General features: G+C 32.1%; 2 protein-coding genes across 3 annotated transcripts in view; both read right to left on the bottom strand.

The window, feature by feature from the left end:
- Positions 1-22,621, bottom strand: part of nrm (neuromusculin) — a 361,740-nt gene that overhangs the window by 49,281 nt on the left and 289,838 nt on the right. For both annotated transcript variants that reach the window (XM_089711855.1, XM_089711856.1), the window contains exon 6: positions 3,664-3,810. In XM_089711855.1, coding sequence (XP_089567981.1) covers positions 3,664-3,810 — 147 coding nt within the window. The remainder of the gene's footprint in view (positions 1-3,663; positions 3,811-22,621) is intronic.
- Positions 12,031-17,124, bottom strand: LOC149476684 (uncharacterized). The gene is made up of 4 exons (XM_089711650.1): positions 17,111-17,124; positions 13,438-13,671; positions 13,250-13,311; positions 12,031-13,175 (listed from the first exon to the last, which is right to left on the bottom strand). Exons 1-4 carry the CDS (start codon positions 17,122-17,124, stop codon positions 13,135-13,137), a joined length of 351 nt encoding a protein of 116 aa, XP_089567776.1. The 3' UTR covers positions 12,031-13,134.

The raw sequence follows: 22,621 nt of genomic DNA on the forward strand, positions 1-22,621 counted from the left end.
CAATTCGACGCGTGGTTCCTGAGATTAGGAATAGAAATTAAAAAGGATGTCGTGATAAAATGAAGAGCTTACGAGCGAAGTCAGCCGCAAAGCAAGTACATAATATTGTCACAGACTAATAATAATATACTACGTAATGTACAATAATATACAAATATTATATTATAAACTAAACGAAAGCGTAAAGTATAAAAAGATTTTAAAATTTTTAATTCACATTAAAAGCTTCCGGAATTACGGTATTCAGATTTAAAAAAGGTATTTTATTAGCGAAAAGTTAATTAGGATGAAGGTTCAAGAATCTTGAATATTATAAAAGGGAAAAACCCATATGGGTCACGGAATTTAGTCTTTATGGGGGACATGAATGAGTTAGTAAAACTAACTATTTGCTAGAATTACAGTTTTATGTGGAACTATTTTTTTCTATCTCTTACCTTTAGGTATAGTTAATTTTTATTGTAGTTTTGGGTTTCACAGCATTTATAAAAGAAAAAAACATTCTTTAAATATATACTGCGTGACTTTTTTTTTTAGTGCGTATGCATACGCAATTCCGGAACAATAACAGAAAACTATTAAAATATCATTTTGTAAATTAATAGCTGTTTTCCTTCCAAAATATTCGCGAATAATAGAATTAATGTTTGCCACAAAGGTAAAGATTATGTCGCGTTTGAAATCTAAATATTATTTTCTCTCGTTTTCTTTCAAATCCTATATCGATAATATAATGAATACATATTAAACAAGTTACATATTATAATATGCACTTTTCATAATTTTCTTAGACTGCTTCCTTGGTACAGTGGTTGACGCATGAGCCGAGGGGTCCTGGGTTCGATTCCCGGTGGAGACGAAGAAAAAAACAAATGTCTCGGTCTGGCAGGACACAGAAGGCTGATCACCTACTTGTCCCTAAAGAAAATCGTTCAGTGAAACAGGTGTTTAATGCATCTGCCCCTTACCCCACTAGGGGACATGGGACTTCACTTTTATAATTTTCTAAATGCAAGCCAAACGCGGATTTCTGCTGAATAGCAATAAAACGAACATTTGAAGGTAAAAAATAATAATTTTTAATTAAAAATTAATCCAGTTTCAGGTATTAAAGATTTCGTTCAGTTATCTAAGAGCCGTAATTATCCTTATTAATTTGGCGATATGAAGCAACGCTAATGAAAATTTATTTCTTTGAGGATCTTAAAAAATTAGTAAATTATTCCGTCTGACGGGAGTTTTAAATTATCGAGACATTTTAATTACTTCGTTTAGCTCTAAATGCTTTTTTGTTGAGTTTTTGAAAAAAATCAAATTATGCGAAAGGTCTGAGGATGGCACGTAAAATGCATGCAGCACGGCATGGCATATAAGCTATAGCATAATATTATAATATGCAATATTACTCATCCATTGGTCCCAAAAATTAGTACAACACCAATTTCCTGTTAGTTTTTCAGTTTACAAACATAATATTTTCCACGAATATTTATGTTACAAGTTACAACCCTATCTAAATTTAAGCTACTAGCACATTTCTCCCAAGCGGCAGCCCTACATCTGGTCTCAAATTTTAATATGATTTAGGAGCAATAACTCTGAATTAAGTTCGTATTTTTTGTCGGATTATCATAATTATATGGAAATCGGTTCTTGGGGAGTGTGGAGAGATTAATGTCATTTTATATTGCTAAGTATCCCGGAAAAATGAAAATGGCATTGGTAACATCTTTTGGGAGTTTATAAAAGTGGAGCAGCATTTATTCATGTCTCTTTTACTCTTATGTATTTTGATTTATGAGAGTGAGAGATGTATGTTGGTTATATGTATGAGATTTTTTTAATGGCGTGGATACTGCTGTAGCAATTTTGAGGTAGTTTTGTTTTCAGATAGGTATGTTTAATTAATAACGGATATAGTTTTACACTAAGCTAATGAGTTTGTTTGTTTGATACCTATCTCATAAACAGGTTTCGAAAATTCTTTCACCGTTGGATATGTACGTGATCACAAACTGTTAAAAACTATATGCCTACCACGAGTGAAGCCTAGGTGGAGTGCTAGTATATACTTGTGCCTATATCCTATGATTATTATAAAAAAATGTAGGAATGTATGGATGTTCTCTCTTTCACGCCGAATCAGCTGATCTGTTTGAATTACCACATAGGCTTCTTTCAGCATGTTAAGCGAGGGAATCCACGTGCTCCAGCTAGTATTCTATACATTTAATAATTCAACACTATCCAGCTCATATAAATTGCAATAAGCTACACGTAAACAGTTTTACTACTTGTATTCTAGGTCACAGTTTATAGCGCACTAAAATGTAGTCTAGATTCAAAGCGTTTCCTAAAAATGTAGCTGACGTGTTACTTCGAACGCGTTTCTAGTGAATTAATTCTTTTTCAAAGTGTTTGTTACATGTATGAAACGGATGAACCGATTTTGATTAAGTTTTATTTAAAGATAGTTGAATATTTTTAGCACAGATTCATGGTCAAGGGAGTTTATTTTTTTAAATACTGTTAAGCCGACTTTTATTAAATTGTAAATTTGTGCGGCCCATTTGTTAATATTTACTGCAAAAATTTATTTTGATCCTATGAAGATGAAAATTGGCATTGTAATAATTAAGTTCCAACTTATATTATATTTATATGTATTCTACACTATTCGAGTGAAATCACGTGCTTCAGCTAGTAATAATAGGAGTTGAGATAACCTCTTTTCGCGGTCGGTTAATAAAACGGATAAAAATAAATCTTACAGATTTAGTTTGAGGATTCCTAAACGTTTATGTCACATGAAGTTGGATGGGGGTTGTAAAGTTCGGAACACTCAAACTTATACTCAAACTCAACGGTTCCTTTAATCAATATAAGTTTTACAGGTTTTGAGTTCTGATATTTGGGTATAAAGTTAAGATTGTGTTACTATTTTAAAAATAAAGTGAAGTCAGTGATGCATTTTACATTTGTTTCATCATGATGAACAGAAATCGAACCCAGAACCATTTGCTACGCTCACGGGTCAATCACTGTACTTGAGATCATCATGTAATTAGATTTGTAAGTTAAGTCATTCATAAAATGTTATACTTAATCTTTTTTCGGTCGTAAGAGTTACTGAAAAAAAAAATCACGTAGGTATCACACGTGAACGAACCGCATTTTTATTTTTTTCGAGACCAAGGACTTTTATATAGGTACAATACCTAGCCCGCGACTTCGTTCATAAAATATGCATCGACAAATATTCTTTTAGCATGTAGATATTATGATACGTAATTTGCTAAACTATTATGTCTTTATACTACCAAAATCTTTAGGTATACTACCTACCTACTGTTAAAAGTTATATTTGTCAGAGACGGTCATTATTAATATTAGTATGGACGTAGATTCAAATTCTACCCTACCTCGACACAATATTTTTTTTGACGTGAAAACGTCTAATAATTCGATAGAGCCGGCTGCACGCACGAAAAAACATGACTCATGCGGCGTTACCTCGCTCTGAGGCGTTCCAAGGCTTGAAGTGCAAGCGAGAGCGCGCAACGAGCGACAAAGAAGCACAATCGGACGTTGTCACGTTCAACTATCGTCAGTAAACCGACTTTACAGACAACCAATTTTTGAATTATTTGTCTCTTCTCTTACCTCTAACATCCAGCTTCACCCTCCTAAGTACGGGTGTATCCATCGCGGCCGACGACACGTTACATACAAGCTCGCCGCCCAGCTCTGCCCGCGTTACCGTCATCGGTAGAACATGTTTCACTACCGATTGTTCTGTGATTGTTTGTGCTGCAACAAAAATTAAGAATTAATAATAAAAAAGAGCCTATGAGCACACGTGTCCGAAGTGAAACTTCTATGGCAAGATTCAAAGATACCAAAATCGTCGCCTTACTCCACGACTGTTCGGTATTGCCATGACGCGATCTTGAAATTTTTCCTGAAAGGCGCCTAAAGAAGTTTCACTTCAAAAATAACAAATGAAAAGCTATCTAATTATGCATTACTTCACAAATTACAATACGATTACGTCAAATTAAAAGTTGTGTGTGAATGAAAGTTGTATGTGTGTGTGTATGTGCGTGTCTGTGTATGAGACAGAAGATGTGTGTGTTATAATAAAAAGTTATTGAGTCTGAAGCAAGGTCTGAAGAAAACCTTTTATTTACGTTATATGGTAATATTATTATAAAAATGATGTAAAAATCAAATGTATCGTTTCTACTTTCAAAAATGTCAATCGTGCAATAAAATCTAGTAGCGTTAGAATTCCCGGCTATCTTACAAAAATAACAACAAACAGTGCATATAAAATATATATAACAAGTTATCCAATCAGTTAACAGAGGAATCTCAGTCAATAAGTCAAGATAACGATTTGCAAACGAGCCGAAACTAAGGGGATGACTCCGCAGAATTTCAGCTGGCGTGTGCTATGACAGCTCAACATTTTGTAAAGTTATTTGTATGGAAAAAAATTGTATAAGCATGACGTGTATACTGTATACTTTTTATTAATGGAATAAGTATACTAGTGTAAAAAATTTATAGTAAGTAATACGGAATAATAAATAAAAATATACAGTTTCGTCCTCTTAGCTTTCGCGTGATATCAGAATCTTAATCTTAATACCGAAAGTTTGTATGGATGTATGGATGTTTGTTACTCTTTCACGTAAAAAATACTGAACCATTTACAATGAAATTTAGCACACATATAGAGGGTAACTTGGATTAACACATAGGATAGGTTTTATCCCGGAAATCCCACGGGAACTATGCGGGTTTTCCTTTGAAAACGCGGGCGAAGCCGCGGGCGGAAATCTAGTTGAAAATATAGTCAACATAACATTAGTAAAATATATAAGTATCTAGGCAATGATCGAAGTATTTGTATACAGTAAAGTACCTAAAACTCTTTTTTTTGACCTTTATTTTTTTTAAATAAAACACAATTCTAGAGGCAGCAATGCAAATGCAACCTACAATCAAATAATTTCGCTATTTTCTATTAAAGATAATTAAAAATAATTCTATCCATACCGATGTATAATATAAGCAGAACTAATACGTTTACGTCGAGAAATCACGCGCCATATTGGAAAATTTGAAACAAACAAAATTGGATATAAAATAAATGGATAAAGATAGTTTCATGTTTCCATCTAAAATGATGAATGTTCTTCAAGGAGAACGGAAATTAAACCTTATTTTGTGCTTTTAAAGCACCTGGATGATATATGTCCTGCGTTTAGGTTTCATTTATTATAGTTTAGTGACAGACTCATTAGAACACTGGATCCTAGGGTCTTTAGGGACGTTTCTAGTTTGGTAATTAATTGTTTTAAGCTATTGCATAGCTTCTATCGAGGGCCTTGAGCGCGGGGACCGAATCCAGAAATTGCGTAACGAAAAACCTCACGCTCCCCACTCTGACGGGCGCGGAGGTGTGGCTTGAAGGCATAGCATGCAATAGCTTTACCGCGGCAGTCCCCGAGTGCCACACGTCGTTTTTTTTGTTTTGTTCAGTTTACATACAGTGTGTTTTGGTTTTACGTGAAGCTTTATGTGATTTCGTTTGAGTGCCAATTACCAACCTTTCTACGACTTCCACTAGTAGTAAATAAAGAAAATTGAAGGTTAGGAGGCTTGAATTATTTATGCTAACAGCTTATAGTAGAATGGCATACTTCAACATTTTATACTAGGTTGATTTAACGAATTGAATCTTTTATCAGTGATAAATGTTTATTTTTCTGTATTGTGTTGATTGTAAAGCTTTTTTAATTATATCTGGTTTAATAAATAGGTAAGTGTTTAGTCTGTGTTATCGTATATTACCTATACATATTATATTATATTAGTGTGAGTGTTACATACTGCGTGTGTACTCGGTGCTTTTCATTCCATACTCATGTAATTTTCCATATTTTACAATACTCCTACATTGTGTATTATCTGTATTTCTATAGTAATACCAGAACTAATAATATCAAAAGGTCTTTCGTGTCACAACTCACATTTGTCCCTTGAAACCTTACAAAAGATCGTACACCTTTCTCATGGCCAGAGTATTATCAAATAAACAGGATAAGACACTTACATCAAAAACAATTAGGTATGTGAAATTGTGAAACGACGCAAAATATTTTACCGTAGTTTAGTAAAAGTAATTGCAATAGACACAGAAGGCTGAACATACTTGATACTTGTCTGTAAAGAAAATCGAACAGTAAAAAAATGTAAAATGTGTTTACCACACAGGGCTAGTAAACATTTTATATTAAAGTTCATCTCTTTAAATATTAAAAAGAAATGTGTGCGTGTACTAGTGTACACACGTAAGAAGTGAAACTTTTTTATGACCTTATTTTTCAAAAAATAATTTACTATATGCAACTTTACAGAAATATGTCAAATCACGCGTGGTAGGGATAAGAAAAATATGGCGCGTAACGGAAAAAGTCACGTGTAACGGAAAAATGTCACGCGTAACGAAAAAATGTTACACTGAATTTTTTTCCAACCCCGATAAAGAAGTTTCACTTCAAAAATAAAATTATTTACCATTCAATAATCATGTATGTATGTACAAAATTACTTATTATATACATATTTGAAGAGACAATTACAATCTTACATAAATAACGTGTATACTGTATACTCAAACAAACATTTGAACAAATACGACCCTTTAACACCCTTGAGGCTTTATAATTAGAGTTTGAGACACGCAAATAATTATATCATTACGCCAAACAAACATAAGTTATTAACCAAATTACGTAAGTACTTAAATTAAAAAAAAATATTTTTTTTCGCAAATGTATTAAAATTGTATTTAATTTCATTTAAGTCGTTTGTACCGAGATTGACACGATATATAATAAATCCGAAAGTAATTGAACAACGTACTGAACTGATTTTGATGAAATTTGTAATAAAGAAAAGACATAGGCTAGGTTAAATTATAACTCAAGAAAACTAATAGATGAAAAAGACGCGGCTTTCTCGCAAAAAAGTGAAGAATCAGCAAGTGATGCCGCGGCAGAAAGCAATGGTACTTAAATTGTAACGAATATAAAACACGAAAGATCGATAAACATTACTTAAATAAAAGTTTTTGTTACTAGTTACGTCTTCAAAGTAATATTCGGTTGATTTAAAAATAATGAAGCCTTCATCCAAAAACTGCTGAGTCGATACCCGAGATTAAAACAAAAACCTTCCAAGTTAAATAAAATATAAACAGAAAATAGTGATGTTCGTCCGCCCGTAAAGATTTATCGATTGATTTATTTTCGGCGATTTTGATTAACGGTGCAAAATAAAGCAAGACCTGACCCGAACCTTTTCTAATCTGATGCGATAAGAGTGTAGTGATGTGGAAACATCGATATATAGTGAGCTGTCGATTTTTTGATTGTTCGAAGTATTAATGAAGTTCGAATAGCAAATGAGATTTTTATTTAGTAGGGACCGTAATTTTTGAATAAATAATTTTCATGTGAAAACTAAAAACATTAACGAATAAAATAATAAATAGGTGTATTGGTTTAGAATTATCATAATTATGCCTAATCAAATACAATAGATAATTCGAGTTACGCGAAAAATAAGTGTAAAAGATGAAAATCTTATTGTCTAGTCACACTGAATTACATTTTAACATTGTTTTACAAGATAGTATTATATTATCGTAATTATGGTTAGTAATAATTTTACTATGTATATTTACAGTATCGTTATTATGAATTAATATTTGTGTTACAGCTGAATAATTCAGAAAGGAATTCTTTCTTTTATAAATTTCCACTGGAAAGGTTTCAAAATATGAAGTGAAATAACTTCAATATTTCACTAGAAACTCGAAACAAATCCATAAACAAGCGGACATAAAACAGAGCCGTATCTAAAACGGAACAAAGCTATAACACATGAAAAATTTAAACACGTGGAAGCGATAACAGTTCTATCGATATATTTTATCGACTACCGAACTGCACTAGAGCGTAAAACGGAAAATCTAAGTCAATGAAGTGAAAATTTGTTCGCATCTGTTACCTATAGCACAAGGATTCATGAAATATGTATACTTAGCTTGGAGAAACAGCATTGTATTAAATGTATTCTTAAAAGATTGCCGAATACAATCCTGTATTGCCTTTTGGTGTTGGTGAAGAATAAATGTAATTCAAGATGTGATTGCTCCTATTGCTCCTATAAAAACCGATTTCTGATTATTTTAATTTATATGTACACGTTATACTTCCCTATCAAGTGTTATTTTCGTATATTTTTATACTTGTTTAAAACTTATAAGAACATCTGACGATTTGTTTTTTATATGATTCTGGAATATTTTTCAAGTTATAATAAAAGTTAATTATATTTCAATTTCATATTACAAGTAATAAGTAATAGTAATAATACCTATTACCTACATAATTACTTATTGGACTCGTTCACGTCTAGAAAAGACAATAACTTCTGTAGGATTTGGTCTAATTCGATTTATTTCGGTTCGAGAAGCGAAGTAATTGATACTATGTCGCCAATAATGTTGTTTATTTCGGAAAAAATCTACTGCGTAATAGAAATACGTTTATTTGATATCAATTGGAATACATGAAATAATATGTTATTGCGTGTAATTTTTTGAAAATGTGTTTACGTGTGTTTTTATATATCGATGAATAAAAAAATAAGAATATATTATATAAATAGTAAAATTGATTAGGTACCAATTGTAAATGTTGTTGTATTGTTTTAATTCATCTCAGTAAATAAAAATTGGTACCTAGGTACCTATTATATTTAATTAGCTTACCACTCGCGGCTTCGCCCGCTTTGTCTAAAACCTAATAAATTATATACTAAAACCTTCCTCTTGAATCGCTCTATCTATTAAAAAAAACCGCATCAAAATCCGTTGCGTAGTTTTAAAGATTTTAGCATACAAAGGGACATAGAGACAGAGAAAGCGACTTTGTTTTATACTATGTAAGTAGTGATAAGTTTTATAAGTAGGTAATTGTGTTAAAATGCACTTCATTTTAATTACTTCAGGTCGACATTTTCTAGGTAATCAACCTGTCATTAAAATTCCGACCAAATCGATGTCACGTTTTTGCATAATACTTTCCTAAACATACATTTAAAAGCCACAATGCTCTCGAAGATTCAAAATAAACAATATTTATTTATGTCGCTCGAAATGAAATTCCTTGTTGAATGGAGACGTAGAGGATTGTGAGAGTCACGCCCTGTTGGTATATGCTGGATGGTGGTATGCGGAAGGGAAGCAATTTTTATTTATTTATTTAAAGTGCTATTATGTGTGATGTAGTTGTAATAGAGAAGTTTTTGTTTTGTTATATTTTTGAGTGGTGGTGATTGTATGCAAAAGGGAAGACATTTTTATTTACGTTTTTATTCGATGAAATATGTGGTGGTCTTTGCTGGAAAATATAATTTCTAATTTAAAATTATAAACAATGGTTTTTGCAGGTATTTTAATTAGAAAATTTGATTAAAAAATTCCATAAGGTATATTGGCGATATTATATTATATTTAAGGAATTTACGACTACATCAAACTATTTCTGAAATAAACACATAAAAAAAATATAATTTCTATTGTATATAATTTTTTGTAACGCTTCAATTATAAATAATAATCCATACTAATATTATAAATGCGAAAGTAACTCTGTCTGTCTGTCTGTTACTCAATAACGCCTGAACTACTGAACCAATTTGAATGAAATTTGCTATACTTAGATATATTTTGATACCCGAGAAAGGACATAGAATAGGTTTTATCCCGGAAATCCTACGGAAACGGGTTTTTCTCTGAAAACGCGGGCGAAGCCGCGGGCTGAAAGCTAGTAATTATAAGTAATAACAATTCGTTTATTAATTTATCAAACGACAAAGTTATACATTCTAGCTTATGTGTCAATAACAAGTCTGCGTCAAGTTATTAGCAATTAATTCCAATACGAAATACCTTAATAAAATAGTTAATTACTGTAGTAAATAATTAGTAAGTGTTGTTATGTAAATAATTAGAAAACACTTCATCATATAAATTTCTCTTTTTCGTTTATTAATATCAATTAAACTCTCAAGAGCTATGATATATTAAATACTAGCTTCCCGCCCGCGGCTTCGCCCGCGTTTTCAAAGAAATACCCACATAATTCCTGTTCCCGTGGGATTTCCGGGATAAAACCTATCCTATGTGTTAATCCAAGTTACCTTCTATATGTGTGCTAAATTTCATTGTAATCCGTGCAGTAGTAGTTTCATGAAAGAGTAACAAACATACATCCATCCTCACGAACTTTCGCATTTTTAATATTAGTAGCATAGGATAGGATTAAAAAGGTAATAGTCTCTTGTCCCCTTGTGCACTTGCAGATGCATTATACATTTATTTCCCTGATAAATTTTCTTTACGGGCAAGGAGGTGATCACCCTTCTGTGTCCCACCAGACATTTTTTTTCTATAGTCTCCATCGAGAATGGAACGCAAGATTTTAGTTCATGCGAAAACCACTATACCAAAGAGGCTTCTAATTAATACCTAAATAAATAATAGATAAAGATTTATAATTAAAAGAAGTACGATTTGTCAAAATCAAGTTAAAGCACACAACATGGCAAAGTTGTTTAGTTCGCCAACTTCATAGATTTCAAAGCGAAGCATGAAGTATTTTATCCAACTTTGGGAACACCTGCTGAACTATCGGTTCAAATTTAATTAATGAAATTACCGTAAGTTTCGCTCCATATTCATTAATATTGAATCATATATAAGTTATTAATATTTTAGTTAGTTAACGTTCGTTGATTGTATGATTTCCTTTATATGATGTAAATTGTTTTGGATTCGATTCTTTGGTTCGTATGATTCCGTATTAATATCAGTTAATCATTTACTATATTTTAAAATATAATATATATATTTTTTTTGTACATAGAATTGTTCTCTCCACGTATCGGCTACACGTATTGGCTACATATTATATCGTGGTTCTCGTTTCACAATGCGGATTTGACTTATGTGTGTTTCATCGCGATACTTGCAGTTTGCAAATATGACCTCAAATTGGTTACCGTGATGTTTTAAAGCAGTAATATTTCCAGTGTGGAAAAGTGATGGCGACGACCTAGATATCTCTGTCTTCATCCCACATTGGAAGTTGTTAAATAAATAAAATATAACTTTATTGGTCCCTTTACATCAATATTAGCACAGGTATACCTATTGTGGAATAAGTATTGCTTTAAAACGTCATTGTAAAACCCCACCCATCCCCCACCGAATGATATTATTCAACTAGCTTTCCGCCCGCGGCTTCGCCCGCATTTTCAAAGATAAACACGCATAGTTCCCGTTCCCGTGGGATTTCCGGGATAAAACCTATCCTATGTGTTAATCCAAGTTACCCTCTATATGTGTGCTAAAATGCATTGTAATCGGTTCAGTACTTTTTGCGTGAAAGAGTAACAAACATCCATACAAACTTTCACATTTATAATATTACTAGATTTCCGCCCGCGGCTTCGCCCGCGTTTTCAAAGGAAAACCCGCATAGTTCCCGTTACCGTGGGATTTCCGGGATAAAACCTATCCTATGTGTTAATCCAAGTTACCCTCTATATGTGTGCTAAAATTCATTGTAATCAGTTAAGACGATACACAAAAAAAAATCTACTGCTTGGCGGGCGGAGTCTAATATCTCGCTATCGCGAACGCGGGTGTGCGCGAAGTCATTCTTGCAAACTCGCCGCGCTGCCGCTGGCCGACTCGGGACAAACATGTATGGAGTCGTCATACAGTTATAATATTCTTATACATATATTTAATTGTTGATTTATTGGTTTTATTTTCTTGCTTATAAACAAAAAATCTTCTTTTTAACAACTACTTAGACATTATTAATAATTATTATTATTATTTCGTAATGTTTACTTTATTACAAAATAATACAGGTTATAAATAATCTTTAAAATAACAAAAAATATTGTTACTCTGAAAAAATGAAATGGTACTCAATAACGCGGACTACTGAATGGATTTAGGTAGATAGAATTTGATGCTGACGTAGATATTACATCATGCCCAGAAATGAAAGGTAATATTTCTGAAAGAAGTTATAAACCCTAATTCTTCTCAGTCAAAGTCAAGAGTGGAAGATATCACTAATACAGTAAAACTGATGCGAAACTTTGGATGTTAATTTGTATATTTTTTTGTTAGTTGTTACTTAATCACGTCAAGACTACATTACCAATTTTGATAAAATATAGCTAATTGCCTGGATTTACACATAGGATACTTTTTATCCGAACTGAACACTTCTGTGGGATAAGACAGGATTCACGATATAATCTAATTCCACGCGGGCAAAGCCGCGGTCGGAATGATATTTTTTTAAATAAAAAAATTGTTTAAAAAAAACACAAAATATATTGACGCATGTATTTATTTTTTGCACTCTATTATAATTGTAATTATTCATTACAAATAATCAAAATAAAATAGCCAGAACAAAGTTAGGCCCTGGTAGGGTAGGTAGGCAGGTACAGCAATGTGAGACGAACACTGGCTTATTTATACCAATAATAATGTATTATAAACATTAAATTAAGTTTACTTTCTAACAACAAAAATACATAATATTAGCTAATGTGAAAGCGAATCAACCAATCATCCCACAAAAATGAAATGTGCACACAAATATTCATCCAAATCGGTTCATGTCATTAGGAGGAGTGACTGCAGCGCCATCTTCCGGGCCCAATTGTGTTTCCAGATCACCCAGGAACTCAATTTAATATACTTACACAAAATTTTTCGAAATGAAAACTCACATTACTATGTAAATATGAATATAAACCTGTTTTATTACTAAGCAATTTCCCGCACTGGTTTAGTAAGTATAAATGAAATAAATATCAACATCAAATTCTTTAAACAACATACTTATCTACCACCTTCTAAGAAATGTAATTCTTGAAATTATTTCGTATTTTTTTTTAATATAATACTACTCCAATGAGCTCCTGTTCCATATTATGTCCGCCATACTTCCACTAAGTTCACCATGATTTTTTATTTCTTTGCACTTTGTTGCTTTTTGCTAAAAATGGAATCATGCGATAAAACCAGTAGAGCTTTGATAACATACATTTTTGACTGAATAAAGGTACTTACGAAGGAGTGGATTCACATTGTGAACAATCAGTGGGTTTATTTTCCTTCTGGATTCCGGATTTCTGAACAGATTATTTATGCTATAAATGAAAAAATCTTACACATTCGTTATGTACTTAAAACAGGGGTACGTATCAAACATCGTCTATAATACAATTATCATCAAATTTAAAATAAAACCAACTTACTTCATTAATTTGTTCCAATTGTAAGCATTCTTTTTCCTCCAACCTTTATGTTTCTTCTTCTTATTTTCTTTATCGTCCCCATTTGTCTCATTTTGTCTTATCGTGTTGTCACCCTTTTTTACGATTGCGCGAGCGACACAAGTTCCCCGTGTGACGGCCGTAGCGGGAATGACTCGTGCAGCGATCGGGGTAAGAAGGTACAGGGCGGCTCTCGATATATTGGCTGGTCGGGCGCTAATTTCAAGTATTTCTTGTTTATTTCAAAACCATCGCATATTTCAAAATTCTAACACGGTAGACGTATAGGTTGTATATTTTATAGTTAATATCCAAAAAGTCGTAACTTTACGTTTGTTATTTTGAAGATGCCAGAGATTAAAAAAAAATAACAATGATAACTTTGTATTTTTTTTCTATCGAGAAAATATCATGGAATCATGTTTCTAAAACGGTAGACGTATTGTGTTACTATTGAACTTTCTTGTCAAGAATTTTCATCACGACAACTTTAATAATATAAAAATTACGAAGGTTTGAAAAGGGCCGTAAATGTTAGAAAAATTAATTCATCACCTTAAGTAGTTTTTGCGTGAAAGAGTAACAAACATCCATACAAACTTTCACGTTTATAATATTATATCAATATTGACAGCGAGGTAGGTATTTCTAGACTATTTCACTTTCACAGAACAGTCGAACGGAACCTCAGAGAAGCAAGTTTACGCGTCTTATTGCGAAAAATCTTCAGTTTTCACTGCGATTCATTTTAAATTCAATGATTCCGAAACCTCTTAAGTTTAAACTTTGTTTGCTTGAATATTTCTCAAATGAAATATGTTGGACGTGCCCATATTGCTTTTGTGGTTGTGTTTGCTTTGTTTTAAGCTAGATATTTTACCGCGGTTTCGGTTGATGACCTTTTCATCACAATAAGTTTATAGAACTTTATCTATCTTTATGCTCATGCTTATCAAATTAGTATTAGCAAAAAAGGCACAAAGTTTTTCACATATTCTGAACTTGCTGTGCCGCGCGGTTTCACCCGCATTGCTCCGCTCCTGTTGGTCTTAGGTTCATTAAATATAGCCTATAACCTTCCTCGATAAATGGGCTATCTAACACCGAAAGAATGTTTCAAATCGGATCAGTAGTTCCCGAGATTAGCGCGATCAAACAAACAAACTGTTCAGCTTTATAATATCAGTAGGTATAGATATTAATATGTGTATTGTGTAATGGGGCAATATTAGTGAGAGAGCTTATAAAATTCATGAAGTAATTTATTTATCTACCTGCTATGTGTAATACGTATTAATATTGGTGTAAGATTTAATAAAATTAATGACTAATTCACTATAACTCTTTATTTTAATTTAATTTATTCATCATTTATTTATTATACCTACAAATACTACTAGACTAACATACATTAATTATAGACATACAATATATACACACTAAGGTAAGATAGCTAGTGCAAACAGCCGGTTTCACTTGCATATCACTGGTTTGAAACTACGTAATTGCGTTCAGGACTAAGCGCTTTGTCGTGAGATTCTAAGTGGGGTGGTACAAAGGATACGATGTAGCGATTTTGTTATTAAATTATTTATTGTGTGTTATAATGTGTTGGTAAGCGCATAACTTGAGAACGGCTGAACCGATTTCGTTAATTATTTTTTTATTATATTCTTTGAAGTACGAGGATGGTTCTTATGTAGAGAAAACGTAAATATGTACCACGGGCGAAGCCGGGGCGGACCGCTAGTCTATAGTATAAAAATGAATCCCAAAATGTGTTGGTAAGCGCATAACTTGAGAACGGCTGAACCGTTTTCGTTAATTCTTTTTTTATTATATTCCTTGAAGTACGAGGATGGTTCTTATGTAGAGAAAACGTAAATATGTACCACGGGCGAAGCCGGGGCGGACCGCTAGTCTATAATATAAAAATGAATCCCAAAATGTGTTGGTAAGCGCATAACTTGAGAACGGCTGAACCGATTTCGTTAATTCTTTTTTTATTATATTCCTTGAAGTACGAGGATGGTTCTTATGTAGAGAAAACGTAAACATGTACCACGGGCGAAGCCGGGGCGGACTGCTAGTTTTTAATAAAATTTGCCTTAAGCGATAAATAGGTAACGTGGAACTAGGTATAGTTTTAATTTAGTCGTGTACGAGAATTGAGAGCAACCATGGAGTTTCTTGCCGGTTCTTCTCCATAGATACTGCTTTCCGAATCGGTGGTAATTGTTAAAAATATGCATTGACGATTCGAAAGTGCTTCTAAAAGAAGTCTAATTGAAAAAATGTTGTGTGGTTTTATGAAACCACGGTAAAAGTGAAACTGTTCGAACGGTTCCGAACACTGCTTTATACCTACTCGGCAGCCGACCGTCACGCGACATGCGCTACACAGACCAAAAAGTTTGAGACGATATTGTAATAAAAGTTTCAATTTAATAAATGTATGAGTTTGAGTTTGAAGGGAAATAATAGATAAGTGCAGACCAATAAAATTTTGTATTCACGTTTATTTCTATGTTGGTTACGATTTAAACACTAAAACTTAATTCGACTTATTAAAAACAATTTAAACTATTACAAAACATTATAATTAAACCTGCGTTTAACTATCAGTTAAAACAATACGTAAATTACTTCATATTTTGTACCACAACTGAAACTTAGCAACATTTTAGCAATGTTGACCGAGACTAAGGAGTTATCTTAGGTTCATAGTTATTGTGGTCGTGTCACTCGTTATACTGGACTGATTTAAATCTAGCTTTAGTATTCATTTCTAGATATTGCTATTAAGAAAATTGAATCCTTTATTTATAATATTATACTGAGAAAGTACTTATTTTTTAAAGGAATAAACAAAAAATGTATTATAATGATTTCTTAAATTATTTCACCAGCGGAAATCTATTCCTTAGTAGCAAAAGCTCAATTTTTACTGATTTAAATGCGATACTTAATTTTGTAGAAAAAAAAAAGAAACGAAGAAAAATCTTAAGCAAAAATGGTACCTAATTACTAAGATTTCGTCATTTTTTTCGAATACGGATACTTTTAAGTCGATAACTCCATAAACTAGAATTGTAATAATCTATACTAATATTATAAAGAGGAAAGGTTTGTATGTATGTATGTATGTATGTATGTATGGTTTTCACGCATAAACTACTGGACCGATTTTGATGAAATTTGGCACAGATAATCTTTAGACCCTGAGAAAGAACATAGGCTAACTTTTATTGCGAAATATGTACCACGGGCGAAGCCGGGGCGGACCGCTAGTATCATATAAATCACAATTCCCGACTCTGTAATAAACATTTGATTTAATTAAAACATCAAAGCATTCATTTAATGAACTATTTTAATTGGATGTGATCTAATTCCCTCGGATGCAGATAGCATTAAATTAAAAGTGAAGATACATCAACCATTATAATTTGTAAATTATTATCTCTATTACTATCTAATATCGGGTTAAAAATTAATATCAATGATTAATCGTGTTTTAATGTCTATTATTTTAACTAGCTTTTCCGCATGGTTTTATCCGCAAATATGAATCCAGTTTGATTCTAGAGTTTTCAATTATTTCCATTCCAAATTTCTTCCCTTTTCTTCCAGTTCTGAGGCGTAAGAAACATACAGGCTTTCATCCATACTTCCATACTAATATTATAAATGCGAAAGTAACTCTGTCTGTCTGTCTGTTACTCAATCACGCTTTAACTACTGAACCTATTTGCATGAAATTTGGTATAGAGATATTTTGATACCCGAGAAAGGACATAGGATAGGTTTTATCCCGGAAATCCTACGGGAACTGGAACTATGCGGGTTTTTCTTTGACTACGCGGGCGATGCCGCGGGTGGAAAGCTAGTATAAAATATTAATATAATATTATACATTAATAGTAAATTTATTAACAGTACGCTATGCATCCCAAACTGCACATTTCAAAGACATCTAAATCAAGTCACTCACACATAAAATAATTATTAGAAATTACGACTATCCAAGACCAAATTAGAACTAGTTTTAATCCAGTATTTCACATTTCCACAGGGACTAAACTCAAGTGTCCTTAAATTTAGTCTTTAATTAAAACAGTTCATTAAATATAACGTTTTCACTTGAGTTTGGAATATTGTGGTTTTTGCAAGCGAGAAATATCATAATTTGATGCTTAAATATATAATTATTTTAAAGTGTTATTTGTTTTGTTTTCGCGTATCTAAATGTTATAATAGTAGGGCTAAGTTTTCGCTTTTATTATGATATACTAGAAATATAAACAACTAGCTTCCGCCCGCGGCTTCGCCCGCGTGGTATTTTGATAAAATGCCTATGTTCTTTCTCAGGGTCTAAAGATTGTCTGGGCCAAATTTCATCAAAATCGGTTGAGAGGTTGCGGGAAACCGTAACAGACAGACAGACAGAGTTACTTTCGCATTTATAATATTATTAGTAGGGATAAGCTCGTATCAAATTACGTTATTGTATGTTATAGGGTAAATTATATTAATAAGAAAGCTATAAAACAAAACTTAACCATAAATTTAATACAACCCATTCCTAAATAAGAATTTATAAATAGACAAAAAGATCTGCTATCAACCAACATAACAATGCAAATATAAACTTAATAACATAACACTCAAAAAACAGGCTCAACTTTAAAACCAAACCACACATGTGTTTTATCCATCTAATCGTGCAAACACCAAGAACCGATAAATAAAAACAAAAAACAAAACCGATCAATCAGCCATCGCTATGACGGGACAACACGATCAAACTCGCCCATTAAATTTGAATTTCAATCGAGATCCGAATGACAGACGCAGCGGTGTCCAACATGTATTTAATTCTAGTATTTTTTGGTACAAAATTGCAATTTTAAGCTATTGCATAGCTTCTATCGCGGGCCTTGAGCGCGGGGACCGAATCCAGAAATTGTGTTACGAAAAAACCTCACGCTCCGCACGGGGACGGGCGCGGAGGTGTGGCTTGAAGGCATAGCATGCAATAGCTTTACCGCGGCAGTCCCCGAGTGCCACACGTTTTTTTTTATATCAGCCTTACTAATATTATCGATGCGAAAGTAATCTGTCTATACGTCTGTCTGCCTCTCTTTTTCACATTGTAACGATTTGGATGTAATTTTTTAATTTCAAAAGGAAACCCTCATTATAATAACGTAGGTAATAATAAAACAAAGTAAGTTATAATAATATGTCAATTCCAACCTAACTAATCAGTATTTTCACGTAGAGAAATTGTTTATTTTGTACTAATCATATCAAATAGTTAAAAGTAAAACCTTCCTAAAACTTTTCATCGTTTGTCACTTTTTAATTTATATTTCAAACTTTGAGAGCCACTAAAAATAATAACAAGGGACACACTGACTTTATTTCATCTGTGCTGTCGTTAGATTGGCGGCAAAAATGAACTTTGACAGTTATGACGTTTGATTCGGAAGTTTTTTTTCCACGGATTATTTTCATTGAGATAATATTACTATACGTATGGAGGAGACACCACGAACAAAATCTGTGCGCCATTTTTTTGCTCTAACTAAGTTTTAAAAATTATTATCTAGTTAGGTTCTTACCGATGAAAGTTATTCCTTTGCACATTTCCGTATTATTTGTATTATTTGTGCAATATCGTAACACACACGAAGGCATATTTGATGCGTTTCACTTTAAAACCATAAAAAAAAACCGTTCAACATACGTCATGTGGCGTATGTTGAGCGAAACATAAGTGATGTAGGCGGTGTCGTCTCCATATTTATGTATATCTCAATGATTATTTTAGGTTTTTATGACTATTAAACTGTTCATTGCTATTTTAAAAATGATAAAGTTTATAATGAGTAAAGTCTTTAAATTTTTAATCAGGTAATTGTACGCTTTTTTTTCTTAGATATTACGTTACATAATTAAATTAATACATAATACATAAAAAATGTTTGATTTTTAATAATTCCAAGTTCTGATTACACTATGTTTAAAATAGTGACAAATCACATTTTATAATATACAATTTACGACTTAAACATTTAATTAATATTCACAATAAACTATAAAAGCTTTTAAAGTTAAAACGACTGTAACAATTCCAAAATAATACAGCCACTTTTAATGTCACCCAACTCTCTATATATTCGGATCAATTCGATACCTTTTATTTTAGCTTCATTCCATTGTATCGGAATTCTACACAATTTTTCCTTTCCCATTTCGGCCAATGTTTGAAATTCGTTACTTTCATGCAATTTTTGTGCTTTTTAGGGTTCCGTAGTCAAAAACGGGACCCTATTACGCTGTCTCCATCCGACCGTATGCTACTAGGCTGTCATAATATTATAAAATTTACCGTGATAGTAAGATAGTTGAAATTTTTAAATATATTTCTGTTGCCGCTATAACAACAAACTTTTAAACAAAGTTAAGCCAGGGTCGATGCGGTCATAAATTGGATGTATGATTTTTATCGCTGTACGGAACCCTTTATGTCGCGAGTCCGACTCGCGCTTAACCGATTTTTTCTATAAAGTAAACTAAGTGAAAAATATTCGGACGTTTGATGTGAATCAGATGTGTGACAGTTCAGTCCATACATTGAATTTCTTTTTCAAAATGGCCGCCGTAGTTACGTGACAAAACATGAATTCGTCTGAGTGGGTTTTTGTATTTATTACTAGCGCTTTTTCATACGGTTTGATGTAAAAATATCGTTGGTTGTAGAAAATGTTTGGATTTTAGTAAATAATATAAATCAAACGGTTTTTGGACAATATCTCATTGAAGAGCATTTTAATTTGAGAGGATCTGTTTTAAATTAGGTAGGTATGTGGCTAACACACGATATTTTAGTGTATGTATTTTATCATACGTATATATTACACACAACAAGTATTTAAATATTTTATTTCATATTTATATTCGTATTTAATTATAACACAAACATTCATCACGTCGGGGTCACCAATTTGTGGACTGTGTCTTCATATCCATTTACACGCACCCCACAAACTGATTTTAATATAGGTTTGAATAAGAAAATAAGATAAAACAACGCTTTAAATTCGTATACAGTATATACTTTATAAGAGAATTTGGAAAAAGTTTTACAGGATATCTAACTCTGAAAACTTTTGAATCGTCAAAATTAAAACATGCTTTTTTACCACGAATCAAAAGCGCGTTTAAATAAACCTTATCTACGAAATAAAATTACTATTGAAAACCTACTATCAAAACTAAACACATGCTATTACTGGTTTCTAAAATTCCTATCAATTAGTGTCCAGCCTGTATACATATCTAGACTGATGAATGCAAACACAAGAACTCACTCGATATTCATGTCCCAATTGATTTGATAGATTCATGCTAAAACTGTCTATCTGAATTTCTGATAGCTATGCTAAAATAAGCAAACTATACTATACTAGTCGTTTGACCCGGGTTCACTTGGGATGGAAAATTAAGTCTTTGTTAATCAGTGAAGACGTCGACTTTCAAATCAATATAATACTTATTTTGAAAATCGGTCGAGTAAGTTTTTTTTTAAATCGTGTTAAACAAACAGATAGAAAATAAAATATTACCTGTTTATGACCAAACATTTATTAATTGCTACAGAATATAAGATTATATAAAATTACTATTTCATACTTGTCAGCATTTATCCATTTCTTATTTTATTTACATCTCTTACAAAAAACAAATTTAATTTCCAGCCCTTTCGTAAAAATAAAAATTAAAACTTGCCAAACTAGATTCAATAAAGGTCCTAGACTTTTACTGACATAGGCCATATTTCAGGCACGAAATTTCATTGTAGAAAATTTTGAAGACCCTTTTGAATTTCAAATTTACGTATAAAATGCAGATTTTCCTTTGACGATACGTTCATTATCAAAGACGGGTTCAGGTGGGCCTATTTGTAATGTATTATCATTTTAGGGTTCTTTGGGAATATAAAATTAGTTTGAAATAAGAAATTGTTAAAAAAATCCAGTTAGAATGGTATGAAAAGCAAATATAATTTGTTTTGCAGCAAGTATCATAATCCTCAGATTAATAATTCGATATTTATTCAATTCAATTTAATCGATATGATTCCTTCGATTTTTATAACATTGATGATAAGAAGAAAATATATGGGTAATATAAACTCGAACTATTTTGGTCGATACTTAGTAGTGTTGTACTTTACGTATCTATCAGAATAATACAAAAGCTATAGAAATACTAGCTTTTACTTGTAAATTCGACTACGAATGAACACATCTAAATTATCATGAGCCTGAGACACATTTCGCCACATCCTATAGCAGTCGAGTGAACAAAATCCACCATAAACAAAGTCCTTCACTAGAACCTAACAGAAACTTACGTTTATTAGCACAATATTCAGTGTTCACTCAACCGCAAACTCAAATAAATAACATTTAAAGCACACCCGGCAAACAGACACTTTGTATTCTAAAACAGTACGAAAACAATAAAATGGGAATCGAACCGATTGTGGTAAACATTTTAAAAGAAAATTTTCACACTCCATGATAGATACGCACTGTGCTGAGAGATATCTGAGAGATAGCTTGCTGTTAAATTTCTTTAAATATTATAAATTTAAAAGTAAATTTGTTAAGCTACTAGCTATAAGAAGTAATGGTAATTAATAAGACATACGTTATTATCAGAATATAACAATTTGATAAAGGATATTATTATTATTATAAAGATTTTCTAATCTTTCTAGCTCTTAAAAATAAAAATACTGAGATGAAATTGATGCCAAATAACTAGCATGATAGGTTGATTTTACTTTACAGAAATTTCTATATGTACACTTAAATATAGAAATACCTTCATAAATTAAAAACGCTATAAAGAAGTGATATGCACATATTATGATGACAAAATTCAGCACATTATCGATATTTCAAGCACAGTGTGTAAAGCGAGCGTGCTTGTAGACTGCAAATCGATAGGTTTTTAACAAATTTTCCAACGTTTAACCTATTGCAGAGTTTGTTTAGAGTTTGTTCTTGTTTACGAGCACGCTGCTTACATCAGAACAAGTGCTAACTTCATTCTATTTTGAATTTTAATGCTTTATATGTACCTTGTA

Source organism: Colias philodice, chromosome 27 (genome assembly GCF_061535455.1).
Source record: "Colias philodice isolate Cphi_HAF_F1 chromosome 27, ilColPhil1 Martin Lab GWU primary, whole genome shotgun sequence".
In the NCBI taxonomy this organism is placed as follows: Eukaryota; Metazoa; Arthropoda; class Insecta; order Lepidoptera; family Pieridae; genus Colias; species Colias philodice.

What these genes read in the sequence shown, in the direction of transcription:
- LOC149476684 (XM_089711650.1), bottom strand. An exon ending in AATTGGAACAAATTAATGAA is followed by an intron (nt 13,312 to 13,437) that starts GTAAGTTGGTTT and finishes TAATCTGTTCAG; the next exon opens with AAATCCGGAATCCAGAAGGA. An exon ending in CAATGTGAATCCACTCCTTC is followed by an intron (nt 13,176 to 13,249) that starts GTAAGTACCTTT and finishes TTCCATTTTTAG; the next exon opens with CAAAAAGCAACAAAGTGCAA.